We start from the raw sequence: 23,998 nt of genomic DNA, 5'->3' as shown, positions 1-23,998 counted from the left end.
GGATTTCGATTCAAATCTTATGTCCGAATCCTTTTCTGCAAAAGTCTTACAATTTATATGATTTATTTGTTATGATTTTTGCTTATATCTAATTTTGTCAAGGTAGATTTTTTAAAGCCCTTACTAGAAAATGATTTATTTACGCTATTTAAGACTAGAAATTGAGTTTATTTTCCATTATATGTAGGTTAAAGAGCCATTATACGTGGATTTGTTTGACTTTCAAATCAAACTTGATTATATCATTTCAGGTTTCCATTGTAGAAGTGGTAAATTCTATTACTTTAGGTACATATATGGTATATATAGATTAAAAATAAGGGAAAGTCAGTTTCCTATATATATTTAACCTTTTAATATATGCATCTTTAATTTTTTGACAAATTTATAAAAAATATAAATAATCTTACGATTCACCATTCGATTCAATTCAACTTTCTGTAGAATTTACGATATGATTATGATTTTCAAAACAAGGTCAAAAGAATGTGTTAAATCTGTAAAAGATTAACCTATTCAAAATAATAGATTGTATGAGCAGGGTATAATGGAGAGTCGCTAGAATGTGAATACAGTTACTGTCAATAAACAATGAGTTTGACAAATGCACAAGTGTCAATATGTTTTTTCTCAGCATGGATAAGAGACGAGATCTATGCTTCTTGGGTTTCGTAACTGGTTGATGAAGGCAAAATGGGAAATGCACTTGAAAATGTAGAGTTATGAAAAAAAAGTGAAATTACCAATCTGTGTGCAAATGGTACACCAATCTGTCAACTCTTATGTTCTTGTCATTGTCTTCAGTTTATGTTATGGTCTAGTTGTATAAAAGGCTTGCGCTGGTGTTAATTTAAGTTGTTTCCAAAGTAAAGATGAATTGCCTTTGTCCCATCCATTTCAGTTAACAGGGTTTAATCTGCTTTTTAACAGGTTATAAACTTTGAAATGCCACAAAGTGCTGCAGGATATGTACATCGAATTGGTTTCATATAATTTTAGTACAAATTAGTTTCTTTGGTAAGTTTATGTACAAATTAGTTTCATATAATTTTAGTCGTTTCTTAGGAACGGTATCTAGACAAAAAACTGAGCCCTTTTCACCTGATTATTTTTATTCACATCTCCAGCATCAATACCATGTTTCTTTTTTTTGTCCTTTTGCTGCTATTGGGGTGTGTGTGTAAGATTAGAGCTTCTCCAGAAAAAAAATGTTTTTTTTTTTATTTTCATTACCCATTTACTTGTACAACCAAAAGGTTTCTCCAGACGAAATGGAAATTTTTGAAGAAATCAAATCCACACTAAGGCAATGGGAATCAGGACTCGCCAAGCTTCATTGCCCCATTTCCTTTACTTACTAAAAATGCGGTGGAGTCTTTACGATATAGAGCTGAGGTAAAATATTTGGTCCTCATTTTTCATATGGATAAATACTTGGTATTTGCTATTGGTTGGCTAGTTGTGAACAGTTACATTGAATTACTTTTATTATGCGGAAATGGCCCCTCAGAACCTTTATGTAGATATTATTATTTTTTTACTGTTTATTTGTATTTCAAGTTGCACATGATTAATGTGTTTATATCTGATGTAATATTTAGTGTATGCCGCAAGGGGCATTTTGGTCTTTTTTTCCTCTTTTTAAATTGTACGTTCCTCAATCTCTTTCTCTCTTCTCCTCCTCTCCTCTTTACCCTCTACTCTATTGATTGGAACATGGTATCAGAGCGGGATAGTGCTCTGTAAATCATCTCTGTAAGTCGAAACTCTTTCCTGCTCCTCTGGACTGCGAAGTGGAAGAGACACACACGAACTCCATTTGAAGACTGTTCGTTCTTGACCTGCCCTGTTTTCTTGGACTGCAACTGATTCATACGACACCCAGAGGCCAGTGGATGACTGACTGAATCTCCCTAAGAGGACGGTTTTTTTTGTTTTTTTTCTTCCTGTGTTTTTTGTTGTTCCTGTACTGGAAATTACAGAGACCCTGGACTGAATACGAACAGAAGCTTTCACCACTTTTTTTTTTTTAGTTCTTGGTGTTGAAACCAAGAACTGATTAAGTTATTGTGCTTGACCGAATGGTATAAAGGGAGTTCATCCCTCTTCGTGGGTGTGAAGACCCAATAATCTTCATGTTTGAAGAGTGACCTGGTTCGATTGACAGAAGGCAGCAGCCTCTTTAAATGTTTTCTGTAGTTCGTATTGCATTAAGAAGACACCTCTCAGGTCTGTGAAAATCTGAGACAGCAAAAACTGTGCTCTGTTTTTAGCAGTTTTTTGTATTTGCCTAGTTGGGTAAGGACTGTAATCGGTTTGTGTCTGCTGCCTTCACTTGGTTCAAATGAATTCTGAAGAGTCTGCAACTTCAGAAGCTACCTCACATCAAGGAGGGATGTCTGGTGGTTATGAGACCCTGCACTTCCCTATGACTATTACTCCCTTGGACGGCAGAAACTACTTAGCTTGGTCCAAAGGAGATGCGACTGTACATCACTGCCAGGGGTAAGGCTGGATATATAACTTGGAAGACAAAGGAACCTAAAGTGATAAGTGGGACCAAGAAAATTGCATGATAATGTCTTGGCTCTTGACCTCGATGCTGCCTTCTGTCAAGCAAAATTTCATGTGGGCTGAGACAGCAAAAGAAAATTGGGATCAAGCCAAGGCAACATACTCAGAACAGAGACACTATGCACGGATTTATCAGCTGCAGGCTGAATCGTCAACATGCAAGCAAGGTGAGAGGAGTTTATCAGCCTACTACTTTGCTCTCACATCTGTCTGAAAGGAATTAGACTACTACCAAACCATTGAGTGGGAGAGTGAGAAAGATGCCAAGGCCTACAAGCAGTTGGTTTCCCAACAACGGGTGCTTGCTTTCCTTCTTGGCCTTAACCCCATGTATGAGTCTACCTGGGTACAGATTTTGGGCAACAAGGATCTTCCGTCTGTCCAAGAGGTGTATGCTTTAGTTCAGTCTGAGGAGAGTAGGAGGTCTGCTATGAATCCTCTTGAGGGGGAGACCATAGCTTTAGCCGTAAGAAGTAACACCAATTCAGCTAGGAAGGGGGAAAATCAGAAAAATGTGGATGATAAGGATAAATTGTGGTGCACTCACTGCCAAAAGTCTAGACGCACCTGTGAGACGTGTTGGGAATTGTATGGAAAACCGAAATGGGCACATGAACTCAACAAGAAATCAGCAACAGAACAAAAGAAGCCAACTCAGAAGAAGTTCACCTCTTCCAATCTTGCCTCACATGAGTCTCCGGATTGTCCCTCTAGCTCTGATCCCAAGGAAGATATTATCAGCTCCTTCTATGACCATTTGGAGCAGTATTGTAGGGCCATCAAACAAACATATTCTAGACCTACACCTTCCACCTCATTTGCTTCTCCCTTAGTTAACTTAACCTCTGCTTTTCATGTGACTATTGATCCCCTGGAGTTTCCGTGGATTGTTGTCTTTGGTGTCTCCAACCATATGACTGGTAAGTCAACTTTGTTTCAATCATATACCCTTCTATCTGGAAAAGATAAAGTGAGGCTTGCTGATGGATCCTTCTCCTCCATTACTGGTCGAGGATTTATATCTTTACCTTTTGGTATCTCATTACAAAATGTTTTGCATGTCCCAAAAATGCCTATTAATTTGTTATCCATCAATAGTATTACACATGCTTTGAACTGTTCAGTAACTTTCCTTCCCGACTCGTGTTTTTTAGGATTTAGCTTCCAGGAGGATGATTGGTAGAGGGAGCATAGTCGATGACCTCTATGTGCTAGAGAATAAAGTTGGTTTTGCCGTTTTAGAGTCTTCGAGTCAATCTAGTAATAGTCAAGTTTTTTTGTGGCACCATCGTTTGGGTCATATATCTTTTAAGTCTTTGAAGTACTTATTTCCAGATTTATTTAAACATGTTTCTGTCAATAAGTTTCATTGCCAAGTGTGTCAAATAAGCAAGCATTATAGAACCTCGTTTCCTTTATGTAATAAAATATCATATTTTCCTTTCCATATTGTATACTCTAATATGTGGGGACTTGTGAATATTCCGATTGAGAATGGCTACAAGTATTTCATTTCTTTTATTGATGACTTTTCACGATTCACTTGAGTGTACCCTATGCACTTACGAGAAGAAGTTCCTAAGTTTGTGAAAGATTTTCAACGAATGGTCTACACTCAATTTCAAACAGAGATTCGGGTCTTTCAATCAGACAATGCCAATGAGTACTTTCATAGAGACATCTCCAACTTCTTTACATCCTGTGGATCTATTCATAGGAGCTCATGTGCAAGTACTCCCCAACAAAATGGGGTTGTAGAGAGAAAAAACCATCACATCTTAGAAGTTGCTCGATGACTCTTGTTGCAGATGCAAGTTCCAAAAAGATTTTGGTTGGATGTTGTTATGACTGCCACATATATTATCAACAGGATGCCCTCTCGGTTGTTCGAATATAGGTCCCCTCACCAGCTCCTCTTTCCCAAGGCTCCAATGTTTCCCATACCCATGCGTGTCTTTGAGTGCTAGTGCTTCGTCCATGATCTCTCTCCTACCCGGGGTAAACTTGATCTTAAGGTTGTTATGTGTGTTTTTCTTGGATATCCCCTTTCTCAAAAGGGTTATCATTGTTTTGATCTAGTCTCAAGAAAATATTTTGTCTCTATGGATATCTCATTCTTTGAAAATGTTCCATTCTTTTCTATTTCCCCTCGGGGGGGGGGGGGGGGGGGGAGAATCTTGGTGAGGAGAAACAGAAACAGACTCTAGTCTTGTTGCCTTCCCCACCTGACCCTCCTCCATTTCGTGTCCTGCAGAGACAACATTATAGAAGTCAAGGCCAACAGAGTTCAATAGCCAAGGGACAACCTGAGATACGCAATAAATGCCATCAGACTGCCAGGAGTTGAATCAATGCCCTCACCCAGGTACTATTGTTCTTATTGAAACTCCTGAACCCATTGACATTGACACTTCAAATTGTGATCTAGACCTTCCTATTGCAAAAGGGAAGGGGGTTAGATCATGCACCACACACCATCCCATGGCTCAATTCTTATCCAATGAAAATGTATCACATTCATTTCATGCTTTTCTATCTAAAATTGATAATGTCCTAGTTCCTAAAAGTGTCACAGATGCTCTCCTTTCTCCTAAGTGGACAAAGGCTATGAAGGAAGAAATCAATGTCCTCCACAAAAACGAAACATGGGAGCTGGTAGATCTTCCTGAGGGAAAGGAACCTGTAGGGTGCAAATGGGTGTTCTCTATGAAACACAAGGCAGATGACATAGTTAAGAGATACACAGCTAGATTGGTTGCACTTGAAAGAAGAAGAAGAACTGTTTACTGTATTATAGGTTTGAAGAGAAGAAGAGAGAGAGAGAGAGAGAGAGAGAGAGGAGAAAAGAAAGAAGGGGTTCAGTGGTTAATGATCTGTTGCCCCATATTCTCCTTTATTTATAGCTTTTAGGATCCTTACAAGAATAGGAAATAAACAAAAATTAGAAACAAAAAGGCCAGCCAACCTAACTTAACAGAAATTAGAAACTTCTAATAGCAGAAATTAGAACTACTAAAAAGAAATTAGAAACTACTAATAAAAGAAATTAGAAACAACTAGGTGTGGGTATGAAACCACACACACTAGAGCCTGAGTGTGGGTATGGAACCCCACACTCGTGGCTAACCAACTATTTTTTCACTCCCCCTCAAGTTGGGAGTAGATATTTGTCATGCCCAACTTGCGTAGATATGTCTCCAATTTGCCTTTTGTGACTGTTTTGGTGAAGAGATCAACTAACTGCATGTCTGAGGCAATGTAAGGAAGGCATACTTCTTGAGATGCGACTCACTTTCGAATAAAATTTATGTCAACATCAATATGCTTAGTCCTGTCATGTTGTATTGGGTTGTGGGCAATATTAATTGCAACTTGATTATCACAATACAACATTAGAGGCTTCTCATAATCAACCTCCAACTCATTAAGCAAGGATCTCAGCCATAACACTTCCGCAACACCATTGGCCATGGATATGTATTCTGCTTCTGCACTAGAGCGAGCAACAACATTTTGTTTCTTGCTTCTGTAGGAAAAAAGATTTCCCCCCCACAAATGCACAATATCCAGAAGTGGACCTCCTATCATCAACACATCCAGTCCAATCCGCATCTGTATACACTTCTATTTTCATATGACCATTATTCTTGAAGAGTATACCTCTCCTTGGACATTTCTTTAAATAGGCAACGATCCTTTCTACTGCAGGGAGATGGGTGGTCCTAGGAGAATGCATGTATTAACTGATAACACTGACAGCATAAGAAATATCTGGTCGGGTTAGACCGAGATAAAGAAGTTTTTTTTTTTATGAATAAAGATAAAGAAGTTTCCCAACCAGCCTTTGGTACATAGCCATGTCCTCAAAGAGTTCTCCACTTTCTCAATGGGAGTATCAGCAAGTTTCACTCCTAACTTGCTAGTTTCTTCCAATAAGTCCATAACATACTTCCTTTGGGAGATGAAAATGCCATGCTTAGATTGAGCTACCCCAATTCCTAGGAAATAGTGTAACTTTCCTAGGTCTTTCACTTCAAATTCCTTGTGAATGTGTTGTTTAAGGGTTTCAATTTCACTAGTGTCACTTCCTGTTATCACAATGTCATCTACATAGACTGCAAGTAGAGTCAGGGAAGGACCTGTCTTCTTAAAGAAGATGGTGTGATCTGATTGAGCCTGTATGTATCCAAATTTGTCCAAAGCTAGTCTAAACCTATTAAACCAAGCTCTCAGGGATTGTTTTAGCCCATACAAGGCATTCTTCAAATGATAAACTTTCTTTCCTGCTTCTGTACTATAAAAACCAGGGGGTAACTCCATGTATACTTCCTCTTGCAAGTCTCCGTTGAGGAAGGCATTCTTAACATCCAGTTGAAATAGTGGCCATGAGAAGTTTGCAGCAATGGACAGAAGAACTCTGATAGTGTTTTTGCAACAGGTGCAAAGGTTTCTACATAGTCTATTCCATAAATTTGTGTGAATCCCTTTACAGCCAATCTGACCTTATACCTCTCTACATTACCATCAACATTATATTTCACAGTAAACACCCATATGCATCCAACATGTTTCTTCCCTTCAGGCTAGTTAACTAGTTCCCATGTGTTCTTGACAAGAGCATCCATCTCTACTTGCATTGCTTCCTTCCATTCAGGTATCAAAAGAGCTTCATGCACTTTTCCGGGTATAGGAATAGAAGAAATAGATGTCAAGTAAGATTTGTAGGATTTTGAGAGACAATTATAGGAAAGGAACTTGGAGATGCAATGGGCAGTGGATGAGGTGCAACAATGCTTCCCTTTACGAATAACAATTGGAAGATCAAGGTCATCTGTCGGTGAAGGTTGAACCTCTGTAACAGTGGGAGCAATAGTAGTGTCTGGATCTGGAGGTGTAGAAGATGTTGGGACTGGCCTGGATTGCTGTTGAGTACAAGAATCAACCTGCCTCCACCACTTTCTATGATACATCCTCAAAGAATGTGACATCCTCACCCAAAAGTTTTGAGGGGAATAGTGAATAGGTCATTATCTGGATATAGAAGACTGAACAAGGTTTGCATGTTTAGGACCCATGAAGGAACCCTGTTAATGAGGTATATGACAGTATGGATTGCATCTCCCCAAAAGCGTATGGGAATATTGGAGTTGAGCATGATGCCTCTGGCTACCTCTAAAATATGTCTGTTTTCTCTCAACAACCCCGTTTTGCTGAGGCGTGTGAGGACAGGTGCTCTGATGAATGATCCCGCGATCAAGGAGATAGGATGCCAAGGGTTTTGCAAAGTATTCATTGGCATTATCAGATCTAAGAATCTTGATCTTAGTTTCAAATTGAGTTAGGATCATCTGATGGAAAGCTTGGGTCAGAGAGGGGACCTCATTTTGAGAGTGCATAAGATAGAACCATGAAAAACGAGTATAGTCATCAACAAATAATAAGAAATATTTGTACCCCCTGGTGGGAGTATGGTAGGGCCCCCAAACATCGGTATGCACAACCTCAAAAAGAAGGTTGCTTCTTTTATTACTTAAAGGATAAGATGATCTATTATGTTTTGCAAATTCACAACTTTCACATTTTAACCCAGACACTTCTACTAATTCAAACAAGTTTGGAAAAAGACTCTTTAAAGACCTAAAAGATAAATGACCTAAGCGGTTGTGCCAAAGCATAATCTTACTACAAGACTGAGAAACAAACAATTTTCCTACTTCACTCTACTCCCCCTGTGAATGTTCCAACAGGTAGACTCCATTCATCTCATGGCCAATCCCAATCAATTTTCCTACTTCACTCTACTCCCCCTGTGAATGTTCCAACAGGTAGACTCCATTCATCTCATGGCCAATCCCAATCACCTTCTTCATTTCCAGATCCTGAAAAATACATTGATCAAGGAAAAAATTTACTGAATAGTTTTGATTTTTAGTAATACTACTAACTGAAAGTAAGTTAGCACAAAACTTAGAACGTGCAAAGCTGAGGATAGGGTGATGGTATCTGATAATCTGTTGTCTCCCTTGCTAGAAATTGGTATAAGAGAGCCATCAGCAATAGAAACTTTATCTCTCCCAGTGGATAAACAATAGGTGCTAAATAGAGTAGATATATTGGTCATATGATCTGAAGCACCTGAATCTATTACCTAGGAAGGTCTAGTATTACCTAGGACAGAATTACTAAATTCATTTTCTAGCTGCGTTAAAGCAGCTTGGGCTGCAACTAGGGTATCTAGAGGAGTGCCTCTTGTGCCTGGTGAAGATGTACTATTAGTATTGATAGCCATATTAGCATTCCCTTTCTTATCTCTGAGCTTTACTAGAACTAGATGATGATGCAACTTTCAATAGGTGTCCTTAGTATGTTTAGGTTTCTTGCAGTGTTCACATACTAAGTCCTTAGCTTCCTTCTTCTCCTTATCCCCCCCCCCCCCACCCCATATTTAGGTCTGACTGCTACCAAGGCTGATTTGGAGGGTTGTTGCTGCAACATAACCTTTCTCCTAGTTTTTTCACTATGCACTAGGGAATAGGCTTGTGATAAAGTCACACTATCTCTTGTCTCAACAACTGTTGTCTCACAATGTCATATTCGGAGTTTAGACCAGCTAGGAACTCAAAAGCTTTGTTAGTTTCAACCTGTTTTCTATATGTTTGTGCATCTTTTTAACTCTACCACTCAATTGTTTCAAGATAGACAATTTCATGCCACAAGGATTTTAAGGTTGAAAAGTAAACAGAGACCTGCTTCTCACCTTGCCTCAAAATTTTAACCTCACATTTTAGCTCATAAGCCCTACCAACATTAAGAGGTTGAGAGTAAATTTCCTTCATAACATCCCATATTTCCTGAGCTGTTTTGGCCCACAAGTAGTTTCGACTGATATGTGGCTGCATAGAGTTGCACAGACATGTCATCACCAAAAAAATTTCTTGGACCCACCTAGCATAAGTAGGGTCCTCCTTGGAGGGTTCCTTCACATCCCCTAGCCAGAAGTTCAATTTTCCTCTACCTCCAATAGCCATCATGGTTGATTGGGCCCATTCCATGTAGTTTGATCCATCAAACTTAACAGTTGTAATCTGAAAGGTGTTGTCAGTCATGTTACCTGAACCACCTGTCCCAAAAGGACCTTCCTCTTGGTTCTCGTACTCCATTCTAAGTTAAGAGGAGGCTTTAAACTACTGTGACAAGAAAAAACTATATTTCAAGGCTGATAATAGCCGACCTAGGACAATGATTTTGCAATTAGATAACAGTCAACTACTGTCTTGGGATTGATATTAGTCCTAGACTGATTGATATTAGTCTTGAGATTTTCTATCCATACCCCTCTGAATGAATAACAAAGTTCTTTTGAGTATCAATCTCAAGAAAAGGTACTTACTTTATGAAGAAAAAAGCCCAGAAAACTGATTGCTACTTTCAGTCTTCAAACTTGATCAATTGATTACTACCAACACTTTGAATCTTGATTAAAGAACCAAGAAAAAAGAAACTGATCAGCACCACCAGTCTTGATCAAGAATCGATCTTGATCACTCAATTCTTGCCTAATTCTTCCTGATCACAAGAAGCTCTCTCCAATCTTTGGACAGCTGCTAAAGCCTTCTTGCAACCTCCAAGAATTAGTTGAAATAAGGATCTTTCTGAACTTTCAACCTTAAACAATTCTCATAATCGTTGGTTGAATTAAATCCACATGAGAAACCCTAGATCTAAGGCTCTGATACCAACTTGAAAGAAGAAGAAGAAGAAGTGTTTACTGTATTACAGGTTTGAAGAGAAGAAAAGAGAGAAAGAGAGAGAAAAAGAGTGAAGAGAGGAGAAAAGAAAGAAGGGGTTCAGTGATTAATGACCTATTGCCCCATACACTCCTTTATTTATACCTTTTAGGATCCTTACAAGAATAGAAAATAAACAAAAATTAGAAACAATAAGGCCAACCAACCCAACTTAACAGAAATTAGAAGTACGAAAAAGAAATTAGAAACAATTAGGTGTGGGTATGAAACCAAACACACTAGAGCCTGAGTGTGGGTATGGAACCCACACTCGTGGCTAACCAACTATTTCTTCAGTTGCAAAGGGTTTTACACAAGTGTATGGTGTTGACTATGCTGAGACTTTTGTGCCTGTGGCAAAAATGAATTCTATCCGGGTTCTTATCTCTTTGGCAGCAAATCTTGATTGGGAGTTTCATCAACTAGACATTAAAAATGCCTTCTTGAATGGGAATTTGGAAGAGAAAGTATACATGACTCAACCTCTTGGTTTTTTGTGCTAAGGATAAAGAGCAGAAAGTGTGCAAATTAAAGAAGTCCTTATATGGCCTTAAACAATCACTAAGAGCTTGGTTTAGTAGATTTCACCAAGCAGTTCAAAAAATGGGGTTCAGGCAATGCCAATCTGATCATACACTCTTTGTGAAGAAGGAACAAGGGAAAACAACAACTCTAATTGCTTATGTGGATGATATTGTCATTACCGGTGACTGGGCCTCAAAGATACAAAGGTTAAAAAGGTTCCTAGCTACACAGTTTGAGGTGAAGGATATATGTCCATTGCATTACTTCCTTGGAATTGAAGTGGCCCGCTCCCAACAGTGCATCTTCACCTCTCAAAGGAAGTGCACCCTAGATCTCCTGAAAGGTGCAAGAAAACTTGGGGCCAAACCTGTCGGCATTCCTATAGATGTGAATCATAAACTTGGGAACTGTGGTGGTGAACTTTTGAATGATCCAAAGCAGTACAAAAGACTTGTGGGGAGACTACTCTATTTATCCATGACTAGGCCTGACATAGCATATGTTGTGGGGGTTCTCAGCCAGTTTATGCATGCTCCTAAGGTAGCACATATGGAAGCGGCAGACAAGGTATTGGGATATCTGAAGAAATTCCCAGGGACATGCCTATTGTTCAAGAAACATGGGCATATGAGAGTTGAAATTTACATTGATGCTGACTGGATCGTCTCGATAGATGACAAGAAATCCACCAGTGGTTATTGTACTTCTATAGGGGGAAATCTTGTTACTTGGAGGAGTAAGAAACAGAGTGTAGTTGCTCAATCCAGTGTAGAGGCGGAATATAGGGCCATGTCACATGGAGTTGCAAAGCTACTATGGATCAAGAACCTTTTAAGTGAATTGGGTTTCCAAGCTAAAGACCCTATATCACTCTATTGTGACAACAAAGAAGCTATCAACTTTGTTGCAAATCCAGGTATCCATGATATAACCAAGCATATTGAGGTTGATAAGCATTTTATCAGAGAGAAGCTTGAAAAAAGAGAAGTTTGCACCTGTTATATCAGCTCAGAATAACTTGTAGATGTCTTTACTAAGGGATTGAATTCCTTGCACCATTATGATGTATGTGACAAGTTAGGGATGATTGACATCTATGCCCCAACTTGAGGGGGAGTGATGTAATATTTAGTGTATGCCACAAGGGACATTTTGGTCTTTTTCTTCCTCTTTTAAGTTGTACGTTCGCCCTAGTATATATGATAAAAATATTGGTGCCGCCAGTATGAGTTTGAGTCTTCTCTCAATCTCTTTCTCTCTAGGGGTTACTCTTTTTTGTCCTTTAATTCTTGATTTCAACTTGGTGTGATGCTACAACTATCTTCGTTGATTGTTGTGGTCATGATGCATGGTGGAATGGATTCTTCCTTAATGAGGGTAACCTAAAAAAGGATAATTGATGTACTAATCATGTGAAAGTGTATGCTACAAGGTCTTGTATATTTATCTCTGGTATGGTTGTATGTGTTTGAGAAACATCTAAGGATCCTTGGTTGACATTTTCTTTCCCATCAAAAAGGTGTTTTAACTCTTCAAGAACATGTGACAAGGAAGGACACTTCTCCAAAGGATGTCTAGTAATGGCTTAATGCCAGTTTGCTACCAACATGGTCATCTTGTAATTAATCTTATTCTTGCATCTTCAACTGGGTCTGAATCAATCATCTTGCATTGATAGATTTTTTCATAGACATAAGAAAGATTTAAAGTTGATTGATAATGATTGTTGTGTATGTGGATGTGGTTATGAATTTGTAAGACAACCATTCTTTAGGTCTATTTTCCTTTGTTTTCTCACCTTTCTTTTCTTTTTTATTTTTATTTTTATTTAGCATAATGGTTATTGGTGAAAGGCACGGCTTAGTAATGAATGATGATACACTTTATAGGATGTTGCAAAAAGCATAAAAAAAGTTGCGATAAGAGAATAACGTGCTCAAGATTTGAGAAATGAGATTCTTAATTCAGAAAAGTGAGTGTTGCATTAACTGATGTGTTTAACTTGCCTTTGATCTGATTTTCCTTTAAAAGCTTTATTTGTGTGATATAGGAGATAGAGAACTGAGATCTTTGCAGGGGAAATCCGGGACAATCGGGGATTGGGGGTGTTTTTAAGGATGAAAATGGAGTCATTTCTGCCATGTTCTCAGGCCCAATTGGAGTGGGTGACTCCCTTAGAACTGAGATCTTTGCAGTTATGGAAGGAGTCCAGAAAGTTAAGGAGTTGAACATCAGGAAACTCTTAATTGAAGGAGATTTAGAGGTGGTGATAGGGTGGCTGATTAAAAATCACAATGGCTTATAGAAGTACAATAATGAGAGGAGGAAATTCATGTGGTTGGTGCGGGAGATGGAAGTTAAGATATGTTGAGTTAAAAGATCGGCTAATTCCTTAGTTGACGGTTTAGCTAAATAAGGGGCAGAAAGGGATTCACTGTTTTGGGCTAAGCTGTAACTATAGTGTGTTTTATTTCTTTTTTTATCTTTTCTTGAGGTTCTTTGTTGCTCTTGGAAGATAAGCGTGTTTGTCTTCCAATTGTAAATCTTCTATTGATGAGCTAATGAAAGTGTTATTGAATTAAAAAAAAAAAAAAGGAGATAGAGAACTGAGAGAAAGTAATCTTAATTAAAGTTTTTGATACAAAAATCTGCAACTCTTTTACTCACATAATATAAATTACCCTCTCACATGGCAAGTTTTATTCCAATCGTGCTATATGGCATGGTACGCACCTCAGCCAATTAGGTTATCCTTGTCTCCTTTCCAGCTTATCACTAAGTTACCCTCCATGCACATCCATTGATGTAACCCATATAGATTGATAATTGTGTTCCCCATATCAATAATTTGTGCTTGGCTCTTGCAGAATCCCCTGAACCAACCTTTCCTAAGTATGCAGGAACTACCAAAGTGTTACTGGATATTTTTCTAATTGACAGTCTTGGGTTGCCTAGCAAACGTTTGCCAAGATATTACGTTAATGAAGATCTTAACCTTAGTACTATAGTTCCATGGGCTTGAGTATAAAGTCTCATGAATATCCATCCCATCCATAGGGGTTAACACTTGGATATCATAAATGTCAAATATGCATTGCCAGGTATGAGACACACAAGTGACATAACTAAGTGAATATAAGGATGTTTACTGTCTCATCAGCTAAGCAATAATTGCAGACATTAGGTAATAAGCACCATAGTTTCTTTTCCTCTATGGCATCTTTCATTTTATTTTTTAGCTGAGCTTATTCGCCAGCTGAAATAACCTAATTTTTCTTGGGGTGGGAATCCTCATCATTTGTCTACGAGAAAGGAAAATAAAAAGAATTATTATTTCATCAGTGTAACACCTTGAAAAAGGAAGATGAGGAAACGCAAACCTCTAGGACCCAAATATGATTGATATTAGATTTTGCTTTGGCAAAATGTAGCTTAGTTGTATTATCCATTTCTTTTCTGGTCAGGGCACCGTCAATTTAATATGTAAGACAATCTTTTTGCACACTTAAACACAATTAATATGAACATGTTAATTCCTTGATCTACAAACCGATCATCAGAAGAGAGGGAGAAAGGGAGTGGGGGCGTTTTACATGTTTTTTTTTTTTAATAATTGAATAGAAAAGGTATGTTTTTCAGCCTTTCAAAAAAAGAAAAACTGTGTAGCTCAATAGAATTAAAAGAAGTGTCATTTAGCTTAGTCTGTTATTTATGTGTTGCAAAGGTGTGCCATGTGGCATCTGAACCCATGCTAGACAGGCAAAAGCATGCTTCTGTAAATAAGAAAGAAAAATGTGCATATACTCTACCTTTGTATTATTTTTTCCTTTGTTCCAACCTTTTTCTTGGTTATTTTGTTACTGACGATGCTCCTGTTTAGGTTGAAGGCTCATTTTGAAGATAATCCAAGAGACTTAGGTGAGGAGAATTTTGTTTGTTGGATGTATAGCTTAATTTGCATTGATGATATTGGAGCTAGCATATTCAATTTCTAATTATATCAAGTTTGACAATGCTTCAACAGATCTACTAAAGCATGACAAAGTACTAAGAGCTGTGCCCGAATACCTCTTGGACCCGGTAACACAGGAAGCAAGCAAGATTGCTAAGCTTGCGAGAGCTGCAATGGGAAATGCCAAGTCTACATGCCGGCAAGGGTCTAAGAGAAAATTTGGCAAAAGTATAGATCCTCTGAAGACCTTCTCTGCTGAGGTGTGTCCATATTCCTTCTTTTCCCTTTGCAATTGACAGCCAATTTGTCTCTCTGGATTTTTCATCAAACACAGCTTATAGGCTGCCCACGTGGGTCTCACACATGGACAGCCAGAAGCTGCTGCACTTCAGCCCTCCCAAATGGGCATTAGTTTGACTGTATGATGATTCGTTTTCGAAATGAGGGAAGAGATATGGCTCTATACTCTGGCCCAATTGGTTTGGGCATTTGGGGGATTCCTTGAAGGCTGAGATCATCGCTGTGGAGTGAGTTCGAACAGCAAAAGAGTTGAACATCAGAAAATTGATCATTGAACGGGATTCAAAGTTGGTAATTCGTTGGCTGCTAAAGGAGTTGGGTTGGTGGAATTACATTATCGAAACGAAAAATTGGTTAACTGAATAGGTTGGTTCGGTTTTGGTTGATATTTTTAAAAAATCGATAATTTTAGTTTGGTTTCAATTAACCATTTAAAAAACCGGCGGTTAACGGAACTGATATATATATATATCAGTCTGCCTCTGCCAGAGTGCCAGAGTGCTAGACTGGAGACTACCAGTCTCTCATTCTCAAAAATTGAACTCTTTCAAGCCTTTCTTCTCTTTTGTCTCTTCGAATTAGAAGCCTAAACGGCTAAACCTTCTCTTTCTCTTAGTCTTTTCTTTTTTGTGTCTCTCAGTTCTATTCGAAGTTCTCAGTCTCTCTTACAGTCTTACTCTTCTAATCTTCTCCGACTATTCGTATTCCATAGATGGCCATGCAGCCTGCACCAAGCGGCAACACCGGTCACCGGCAAGCAAGCACCAATGCCATCTATCATATCTGTATCTCTCTCTTCTCTCTCTCTCTCTCATCTCTCCTCTCTACGGCTTTGCTAGGCACCACTTCTCAAGCTCTCACTTCAGGCGACAGTTGACAACAGCCATTGGCACCGATAACAATCAGCAACAGTTTTAGTGCTTTTTTAAATACATAAAAAAACTGAAAAATCGAATCACAGTTAACCAGTTAACCAATTGCACCGGTTCAGTTTCAGTTTAGATATTTAAAAAACTGATCAAGTCGGTTTGGTTGGACCGAACCGTGGGCACCCCTAATGCTAATTCATCAAAGGGGTTTCAAGGGATTTTTTTTTGGGTGTGATGTAACTTGTATTATCTTTTCTCCTCGGAAAGAGCGAAGAGAGTTTATCTCTTTCAATGGAGTCTCACTGTAATTATCTTGATGCTTAATGAAAAATTTTCAGATAAAAAAATAAATAAATAGGTAAAAACCGAAAAAGGTATAGATATGTACTACTAACATTAGTTGATTTTTTTCTACGTGAAAATCGCAAGTGATAAGCTACGATGAAAGACCATCTGGCAAGGTACCGGAGGCAATTCATTAACCAATCTGCTCAGAATTACAATCAGACAACAAAGTCTCAAGCAGAAAATCAGGAGTCGACCATGTGTAGAAATGAGCAATGCTGAGAACATATTTGGCCAACTGGTGTGCAGCTTTGTTACAATTACGAGAAACCCGAGAAACCCATAGTACCGAATAGCGAGGGATCTGTGAGATGATGAGTTTGCAATCAACAATAATTGATCTGATCCGCCAAGGAGCAACACAATCAGAGTCCAACAAACTCTTAATGACAGTATAAGAATCGCCCTCTAAAATAAGAGAAGAAACTCCAAAATCCACAGTAAATTTGAGAGCCTCCAGGGCTGCCCTTGCTTCAACTTCCAACAGAGTGCCCAAAGAAGATTTCAAAACTCTCCCAAAACAGAAATTACCTTTCGATCATGAAGCAATAAACCTCTGCCACCAAAGACCAGAGACATTATTCAAAGCTCCATCAAAATTGAGTTTGAGGGTATTGGCAGGAGGTTTAACCCACCTAATGGTCCTTGGAACTGGGGTTTGAAGAGAATTGGTGTCAAGTTGTGGAGAAATATGAGATGAGATCACATCCAATTGAGCATTAGCAGCAAAAACAATTGATGAAGGCTAGAATACATTGTGGTCCATCTGAAGTTTGCAACGTGCCTTCCAGATATGCTACATGATAACTGCTTCCTGAGCAAAAAGTGAAACATGACTGGATTGCAAAGGGTTACCTAGCTTAAACCAATGGAGTAACTTGTCAGAAAAAGTCCAATTTAACAAGTGGTCCACTCTAATAGATAACCATGAGGTGAACCATACTCTGAATTACAGGGCACTTAAAAAATAAATGATTTAAATCTTCTTCCTCCAACCCACATAATTGGCAAAGTGGGTCTATTCTATGAGAATGTCTGGCAAGAGAAGATGCAACTGGTAAGGGGCCAACAAGGCAACGCCAAATGAAAATAAGAACTCTAGGAGGTAAATTCTGGATTTGCTAAAAATATTTCCATGTAATATCACCAAAAGCATAAATGGAAGATGAGAAGTGAGCATCATCTGTCAAAAGCAACGTATATATGCAGAAGATGATGTCAAACAGTCATGAGGTGTATGCATCCAAACCAAAGTATCCTCCAAGTTATGAACAAGCTGTGGGAGTTGGATTGAAAACCTGGTTCAGTAAAGAAGTCATGCAAGCGATTTTGTAGCCAAGAGTGAGAAATTGGATGAATGAAATTAGCCATTCAGAGACAATAATTAGTAGAACTTGGAGCGTCATGCAAGCAATTTAGTAGCCAAGAGTGAGAAATTGGATGAATGAAGTTAGCCACTCAGAGACAAGAATTAGTAGAACTTGGAGCTGAATTATGAAAATTTGGAATTCCCCCCACAGGTAACCAAGGATCATTAACACAGTCAATAGACCAGCGGTTGTTTATCTGCCATCTGCAGTCCTATCTTAATGTCTGTTGGCATTTAAGCATACTATTCCACACATGAGAAGAGCCAAATCTGATCGGAACTGTCCAGAAGCTCTGATAACGATATAAATATTTTGAGCACAAAACTTTAATCCATAATTGATGCGTATAATTTAAGAAATGCCAACATAACTTCAGAGCCACATTTAACATTTTGAAATGTTTGAAACATGGTTTTGGAATCACCGTTGATCCAGACGGTTGGACCATTCAGTTCAAGAATCATTTAGGTAACCGATTCCGTTTTATTCCAAATTCGATCTTTGAATAAAAATTATTGAATCAGTTAATGATTCATTGATTTGGGCATTCGAATCATCGATCCATCTAATGGTTTTTGGTCGTTTTTTATTTTTAATTTTTTTGTTAGAACGGACTGTCTACTTGAACTGAATGATCGAACCGTCGACCCAAAAACTGGTGGTCAAAACAATTCCATTTCCGAGTCATTTTTTAAAACCATGCTTTGAAACCTAAACCACCATGCAATTTAGTCTCACAAAAGGATATCCATCTTTTTACATAAAAGTGGTGTTTATCATAAGTATAACTCCACCAAAACTTCCTAGTAAGAGGTCGCAAAATGATTTTTTTTAGGAAGACATAAGTTGGAAGAGAATTAATGGTGCTGTGAATGAGAACTGAACGACCAACATGTGAAAGAAAACGACATTTCCAATTCTCCAATCTAGATTTGACTCTATCAACTACAGTCTTCAACATCGACTTTGCACCTCCGGTTTTCATGAAAATTACAGCCAAGATGAACCTTATTTCCAGTCATCCCAAATAATTAGTCATTCTAATACGCCCTCTGCGAAACACTTTACGACTAAAGAAAATCGAAGACTTCTCATAGCTAACCTCCTGGGCTGACCAGGAGCAAAAGAGGTCTAGTATGGATTTAATTCGGTGGACTTCATTGAAAGTACCCTGCCCAAATATAAGTATGTAATCTACATACATGATGTGGTTTAAGCCTTTAAGGTAAGCCCACCATAACCTAAGCGGATCCCCTTGAGGTGCTTGTCATGTATATTATTCAACAACATCCAGGAGAGGACATCAACTCCCAATATAAACAAGAAGGGTAATAAGGGACACCCTTGACAGAGACCACGTTCAGGAGTGAAAGGTGTAGTAGTCTCACCATTGAGTATAATGGAATAAAAATCAGTGGCTATGCAATTGAAAATCAGAGCAAAAAATTTCCGAGAAACCTCACAAACGAAGAATGTGCAGTAAGAAACTCCATTCCATGCGATCATATGATTTCGAGAGATCAAGCTTCAAAATTAAAGCACCAAACTTCTCCTTCTTATGAATTCTATCGAGGACTCGGGCAATTATTAAAAATTTGGTGTGCAGGATTGAAGGCAGTTTGCATTGGAGAGAGATCAGCCTAGGGGGTAAAAATTTTAACCGACAAGTGATGATTTTTGCCATTATTTTGTAAATGACATTTGTGAGGCCAATTGGCGGGAAACCACAAACACATTCTGTACCATCCTTTTTTTGGGTATAAGTACGATGTTTGTACCATTTATATTTTTAATCTCATGAGGATGTGCAAAATGAAATTTGATATAGTTCACCAACTTCGTTATATCAGGCAAATTAGTGACCCGGACAGGTAACTTTTTTCAAGGAAATAGAATGAAATTGAGTACCTGGGAACTTTGTCCTTTTCAAATCAGGACACAACTCCGATTGATTCCCAGAAATAAAAGTAATTAATTGCTCTTACATGTTCCCGCAACTTGAAGACATAATTAATAAACTATATAATCATTTGAAAAAGCTTCATCATAAATACACTAGTAATACAATACAAAATCATGTTACAACCTCGCAAAGAGAATTCAATGAAACAATTGAACCACAAAGTGAGAAAAAAAAAATTTGTATCATCATGGGGTTGCCTTTGCCAGTTTCTTTGTGCAACTCTTTGGTATATGAATAATATGAAAGTTCGGCTCCTTTGGAATCGTTGCATGCCTTCTTCCCCTTGATGAAGACCTGACAGCACCAACCTTTGCACTAGTGGTGCTTGTCTCAATGGACTCCGCTGCTGCTTTTGGTTGTGAAACTATTTTTGAGGTTTCTTTTGTTATATTGAGCTGAGTCGTTGATGCTAGAGAAGTAGTTTTCTTCATTAATGAAGCCACCCTACAAATAAAATGGTAGGCAGAAGGGAGGTGGTTTTTTAGTTTGATCAGAGGAGATTGAGAATTTATCATTACTCTAAGACAAATTCAGAAATTAGACGAACCTTTGAGTCCTGATGCGTTGTTGCTGCACCGAAGGTGACATAGCCTGTTTGGTCCTGCTCTTTCGGTTTGATTGATCATCATGCGTTGTTGCTGTAACCTCCCTGCCGTCTTCTAGCTGCGTACATTGATTGATCAACATTTAGCCTTCCTCAACAAAATTTGAATCTGTTCACACCTAAACTTTATCTATCAGATAGGGAGAAACTACACCTTTTGTACCTTCGGCACAATTGAGGCCATCTTTGTCTCTGCTGCAAGGTTTGATGTGTTATGGTATGCAGGTTTCAACCCTTGCTGCAAGTTTGTTAATCCTGTAAGTTTCAGCAGAACATCTAGAGGAAACATTATTGGAAAAACAAAAGGTCGGCTTCTCAACTTACAAGTTGAATCTTTTGAACAGAGGTTTGATTTTTGTTGCCTTCCAGTGCAAAATTTTCATGTTTACATTGTTTTTGGGATTTCTCATTCTGCAAATCAAAATAAAATGTTGGAGTTCATCATGAAGAAGGAAAATAAGTCAGCTACCTTAAATTAAAAAACTCGCCTGTAGCTCATCTCCTTGCCCGTGCCTTCTTTGCGCACTTACAATTGTAACGCTTGGAACTGTAGTTTTTCCTTTCAAAGGAGGAAGAAAATTTAATCTTCTCTCTAAGTTGGCTTCCTTAAGAATTCCTCTTTCCTGGTACAACCACTAGTTTGTCAGATAAAGCATCAAGATCACTGTGACTTGCAAACCAGAACTTAGTTTAACACTTACATCAGTTCTTAGTCGGAAGGGCTTAGGATTTGTTAACTTTGTTTTCTTATAATTCACTCCTTGGGTACCAGCAGTAACAGAGACAGAGCATCCATTAGATTTTTTACCCGTGACTTGAGTAACCTTATGATGGTTTTGACAAGCTTCATTATGCCTGCCCAGAATTTTCCTTTCGGAGTGGTCGGAATTGATATTCAATTTTCTGTGTCAGTTAAATTCAGAAATAAGTACAGTTGGCACAAAGTTGTGAAATACTCTAAGGTAATTGCGACATAAAAATTTTAATTTTAGGAGTATAGGGCTGAACCTGTTATTATCAGAAGATAAATCATTTTCTTTGTCATCACTTTCTACTGCCTCCTTATATCCTGCGCCATTGGAAGTTTGGTGTATAGAAAGATCTTCAGAGTCCATTCCATCCTGGGGTTTGCATCTTATGATGACTTCTTCATGTCCACTTTCTCCCTTTGCCTTTAAAGTTGGAGAAAGGGGAGGATCTTTCTGTTCCAAATCCTTCTCAGAAGTTGATATGGAGCTTGCTTCACAGCTTTGAGCATTTGTTAACACTAAAGGTAGGTTTTTCATAATTGGGGATTTCTCCGAGGTCCCACCTAATTCTTCTGGAATAGAACATGTAGCAGCTGAGCGTGAGTTTCCTGAATTCTCTTTACTTGTCAGGTTCCCTTCACGAACATTGCTTTCTTGACTTCCAGAACCACCAGATAGAGAGAACACCTCCAAAGAACCATCCCTTGATTTCCCATCTATCTCCATATCACTAGAGTCATTATCAACTTGTTCTGGAGGCTCATGGTTATTTTGTAAATTTCCTTTGGTTTGGCTTTTCAATCTTGAACTGTTGGCTTGCTGCCCCTTATAATCTCGATAAACTGATGAAACCTTATCTCGGCTTATGACTTTTCTGGCACTTCGAGCTTTGGATTGATCTGAAGGGGGTAAAGCTTTTTTAGGATTGTATGTCCTGTATCTTGATGGTATTACGCACGAATGAGGCGAGGCATGTTTTCTTTGACTGCTTAATGCAAGATTCTTCATCCCCGAACAAATCTCTGACATTGGAGTAGGAGACTGAAATGAAGTACCAGTTCTCTCGGTTTTCTTTGGCGTTTGGAAGACCAAGGCCTTTGCAACCAATCTACTCTTCGGAACTGCAACACTCTTTTTTGGGTTCTGAACACTAAGAAAAGAATCTGGTTTCGGGAGGCATTTTTTGTGCCTAGGAGTAGTCAAAGCTTTTGTAGCAATTGAAGATTGCTTTGCCTTCACATTTGGAGTCGAATTAAGCTTGTAAATTGGATGAATTTTCAATTTGGTATCAGCCATCCTTTGAGAAACAGATGTAATTGCGGCCAATCTTGATATTCTACTCTTGTAAGATTTTGCGGGTGCTGAAAGCGGGCATTTCGCATTTGCACTAAAAGATAATAACAAGTAAAAAGTGTCGCTGAATTATCAAAGGTAAAAAGAGAAGAAATAGTGCAGTGAAAGCATTGCATACCGTGGAGCTTGTCTATTTAATGCCTTTTGCAGTTTCAAGTTGGGGCTTCTTGCTGCCATGACCTGTATGATTGAAAGGTCATCTCTGACGCTATGTACTAATAAGATCAATAGAAGGAAATACCAAAGCGAATAACTAACCCGAAGCACAAAATTTCTGTGAAGGGTATCGGGATCCAGGTCTTCCTCATGGTTTTGATCACATCCTGAAAGACAGCAACCAGACAGAAGGAAAGATATCCATAAATATGTCCTCGGAAAAAAAGGGAAGATCCGATGAGAACATCAAAGAAAAAAATGAAAAGGGAAATGACTGCATAACAGACATAAAACAGTAAGCTTGTCAGTACTGAAAGTAATCAAAACCAAGAGCAAGGAGTACAAACGGAGTCTGCAGGAAGAGAGAACAGAATTTCGAGCCTTAACTTTGTTGTCAATATAAGAAACTAAAAGAAGAAGCAATTGAAGTTCAGTTTAACATTTAAGACCAGCATAAGAAGAACAATAGAAGCTTGGGTTAAAACAAGGAGGTTGAAATTAATTTAGATTAGACAAAGTGAAAGCAACACAGGAGCAGATTTTAGTCAGCAGAGGAGAATGTGAATGATGGAACTTGTAGACATTTTGCAAATCAAATGAAAGATCTGGAAATAGAAACAAATAAACAACCTAGACAGTGAAAAAGAAATCAAAATCGATCTAGGCAGCAAACAGGGGAGATAAAGTCAGGTTAAACAAAATTAACTGCCTAACCATTGAAATCCGCAGAACTGGAGCAAAAACCAAGCGGAATTCGTAGTTAAACGAAAAGAGATAGACCTATAACTCACCAACACGCAAACAAAACCAGAAACGATCGTCCGGGCGTGATAGATCAGGTACAGTGAAATCCACAAACTTGGGGGCTTCGATGTTCTCATAGAATTCGTCATCGTTTTCGTTGTTGTGGCGGACCACTGATAGAGGTTGTTGCTCCATCTTCTCGGACCTTCGCTCAGAAGTTGCGCAGGTGGAGAGTGTCGGAAAGGGGTGGTAATGAGATCTGAGTTAAAGAAGAGATGCGTTCGTTCTTTCTCGCATTGGTTTAAATACCCAGTTTTCTAAGTAGCCGTTGGAGGGGAGGGGGGGGGGGGGACTTTTCGGGCAATATTTGGATTTTGGATAGAAGTCGAGAACCGAATGTCGGTGGCATATTTGTAAATCAACGAAACCCTCGACTCTCGTCACTCGTCAGACAAGACCATACATTCCAACGCAACGGCGCAACGCTCGTATGGGGAACCCGGTCTCTAAGAAGAATTCGGCTTTTGTCACTTGTCAGGGCAAGTTGGTGCTCGTGAGACCGGATCTGCTCCGCTCCTCACACATGACGCCTCACAAGTCACACCAACCTCAGAGGCACATTTCACTGTGCATTCAAACAGCCCAGCACTGTCCCACCCAACCAACTCTTGTAAATATAATCCAGATTTTTGTGGAATGGACGGAAA

General features: G+C 38.7%; 2 protein-coding genes across 5 annotated transcripts; one reads left to right on the top strand and one right to left on the bottom strand.

Moving 5' to 3' along the window:
- Window positions 1–928: 928 nt before the first annotated feature.
- Window positions 929–15,675, top strand: LOC148847732 (DEAD-box ATP-dependent RNA helicase 16-like). 3 transcript variants are annotated; one of them, XM_088951037.1, is made up of 4 exons: window positions 929–1,017; window positions 1,257–1,395; window positions 14,767–14,804; window positions 14,911–15,283. In XM_088951037.1, exons 2-4 carry the CDS (start codon window positions 1,310–1,312, stop codon window positions 15,132–15,134), a joined length of 348 nt encoding a protein of 115 aa, XP_088807163.1. In that variant the 5' UTR covers window positions 929–1,017; window positions 1,257–1,309; the 3' UTR covers window positions 15,135–15,283. The 3 variants fall into 3 exon arrangements, with proteins under 3 accessions (XP_088807163.1, XP_088807165.1, XP_088807164.1); XM_088951039.1 differs by having other exon boundaries at window positions 931–1,017; window positions 1,267–1,395; window positions 14,911–15,501; XM_088951038.1 differs by having other exon boundaries at window positions 931–1,395; window positions 14,911–15,675.
- Window positions 15,676–19,720: 4,045 nt separating this feature from the next.
- LOC148847731 (neurofilament heavy protein) lies at window positions 19,721–23,570 on the bottom strand. Of its 2 annotated transcripts, none has more exons than XM_088948740.1 (10): window positions 23,339–23,570; window positions 22,650–22,714; window positions 22,510–22,571; window positions 21,298–22,425; window positions 20,991–21,192; window positions 20,778–20,912; window positions 20,614–20,700; window positions 20,444–20,527; window positions 20,233–20,348; window positions 19,721–20,129 (listed from the first exon to the last, which is right to left on the bottom strand). In XM_088948740.1, the coding sequence occupies exons 1-10, from the start codon at window positions 23,484–23,486 to the stop codon at window positions 19,871–19,873; spliced, it is 2,286 nt and encodes a 761-aa protein (XP_088804866.1). In that variant the 5' UTR covers window positions 23,487–23,570; the 3' UTR covers window positions 19,721–19,870. The 2 variants fall into 2 exon arrangements, with proteins under 2 accessions (XP_088804866.1, XP_088804867.1); XM_088948741.1 differs by having other exon boundaries at window positions 20,453–20,527; window positions 23,339–23,568.
- Window positions 23,571–23,998: the final 428 nt, after the last annotated feature.

This window comes from Nelumbo lutea, chromosome 6 (genome assembly GCF_056320005.1).
Source record: "Nelumbo lutea isolate HS-2025 chromosome 6, American lotus-T2T, whole genome shotgun sequence".
NCBI classification, from domain to species: domain Eukaryota; kingdom Viridiplantae; phylum Streptophyta; class Magnoliopsida; order Proteales; family Nelumbonaceae; genus Nelumbo; species Nelumbo lutea.
Note: the sequence above shows the minus strand (reverse complement) of the source record. Positions and strands in the feature narration are given on the sequence as shown.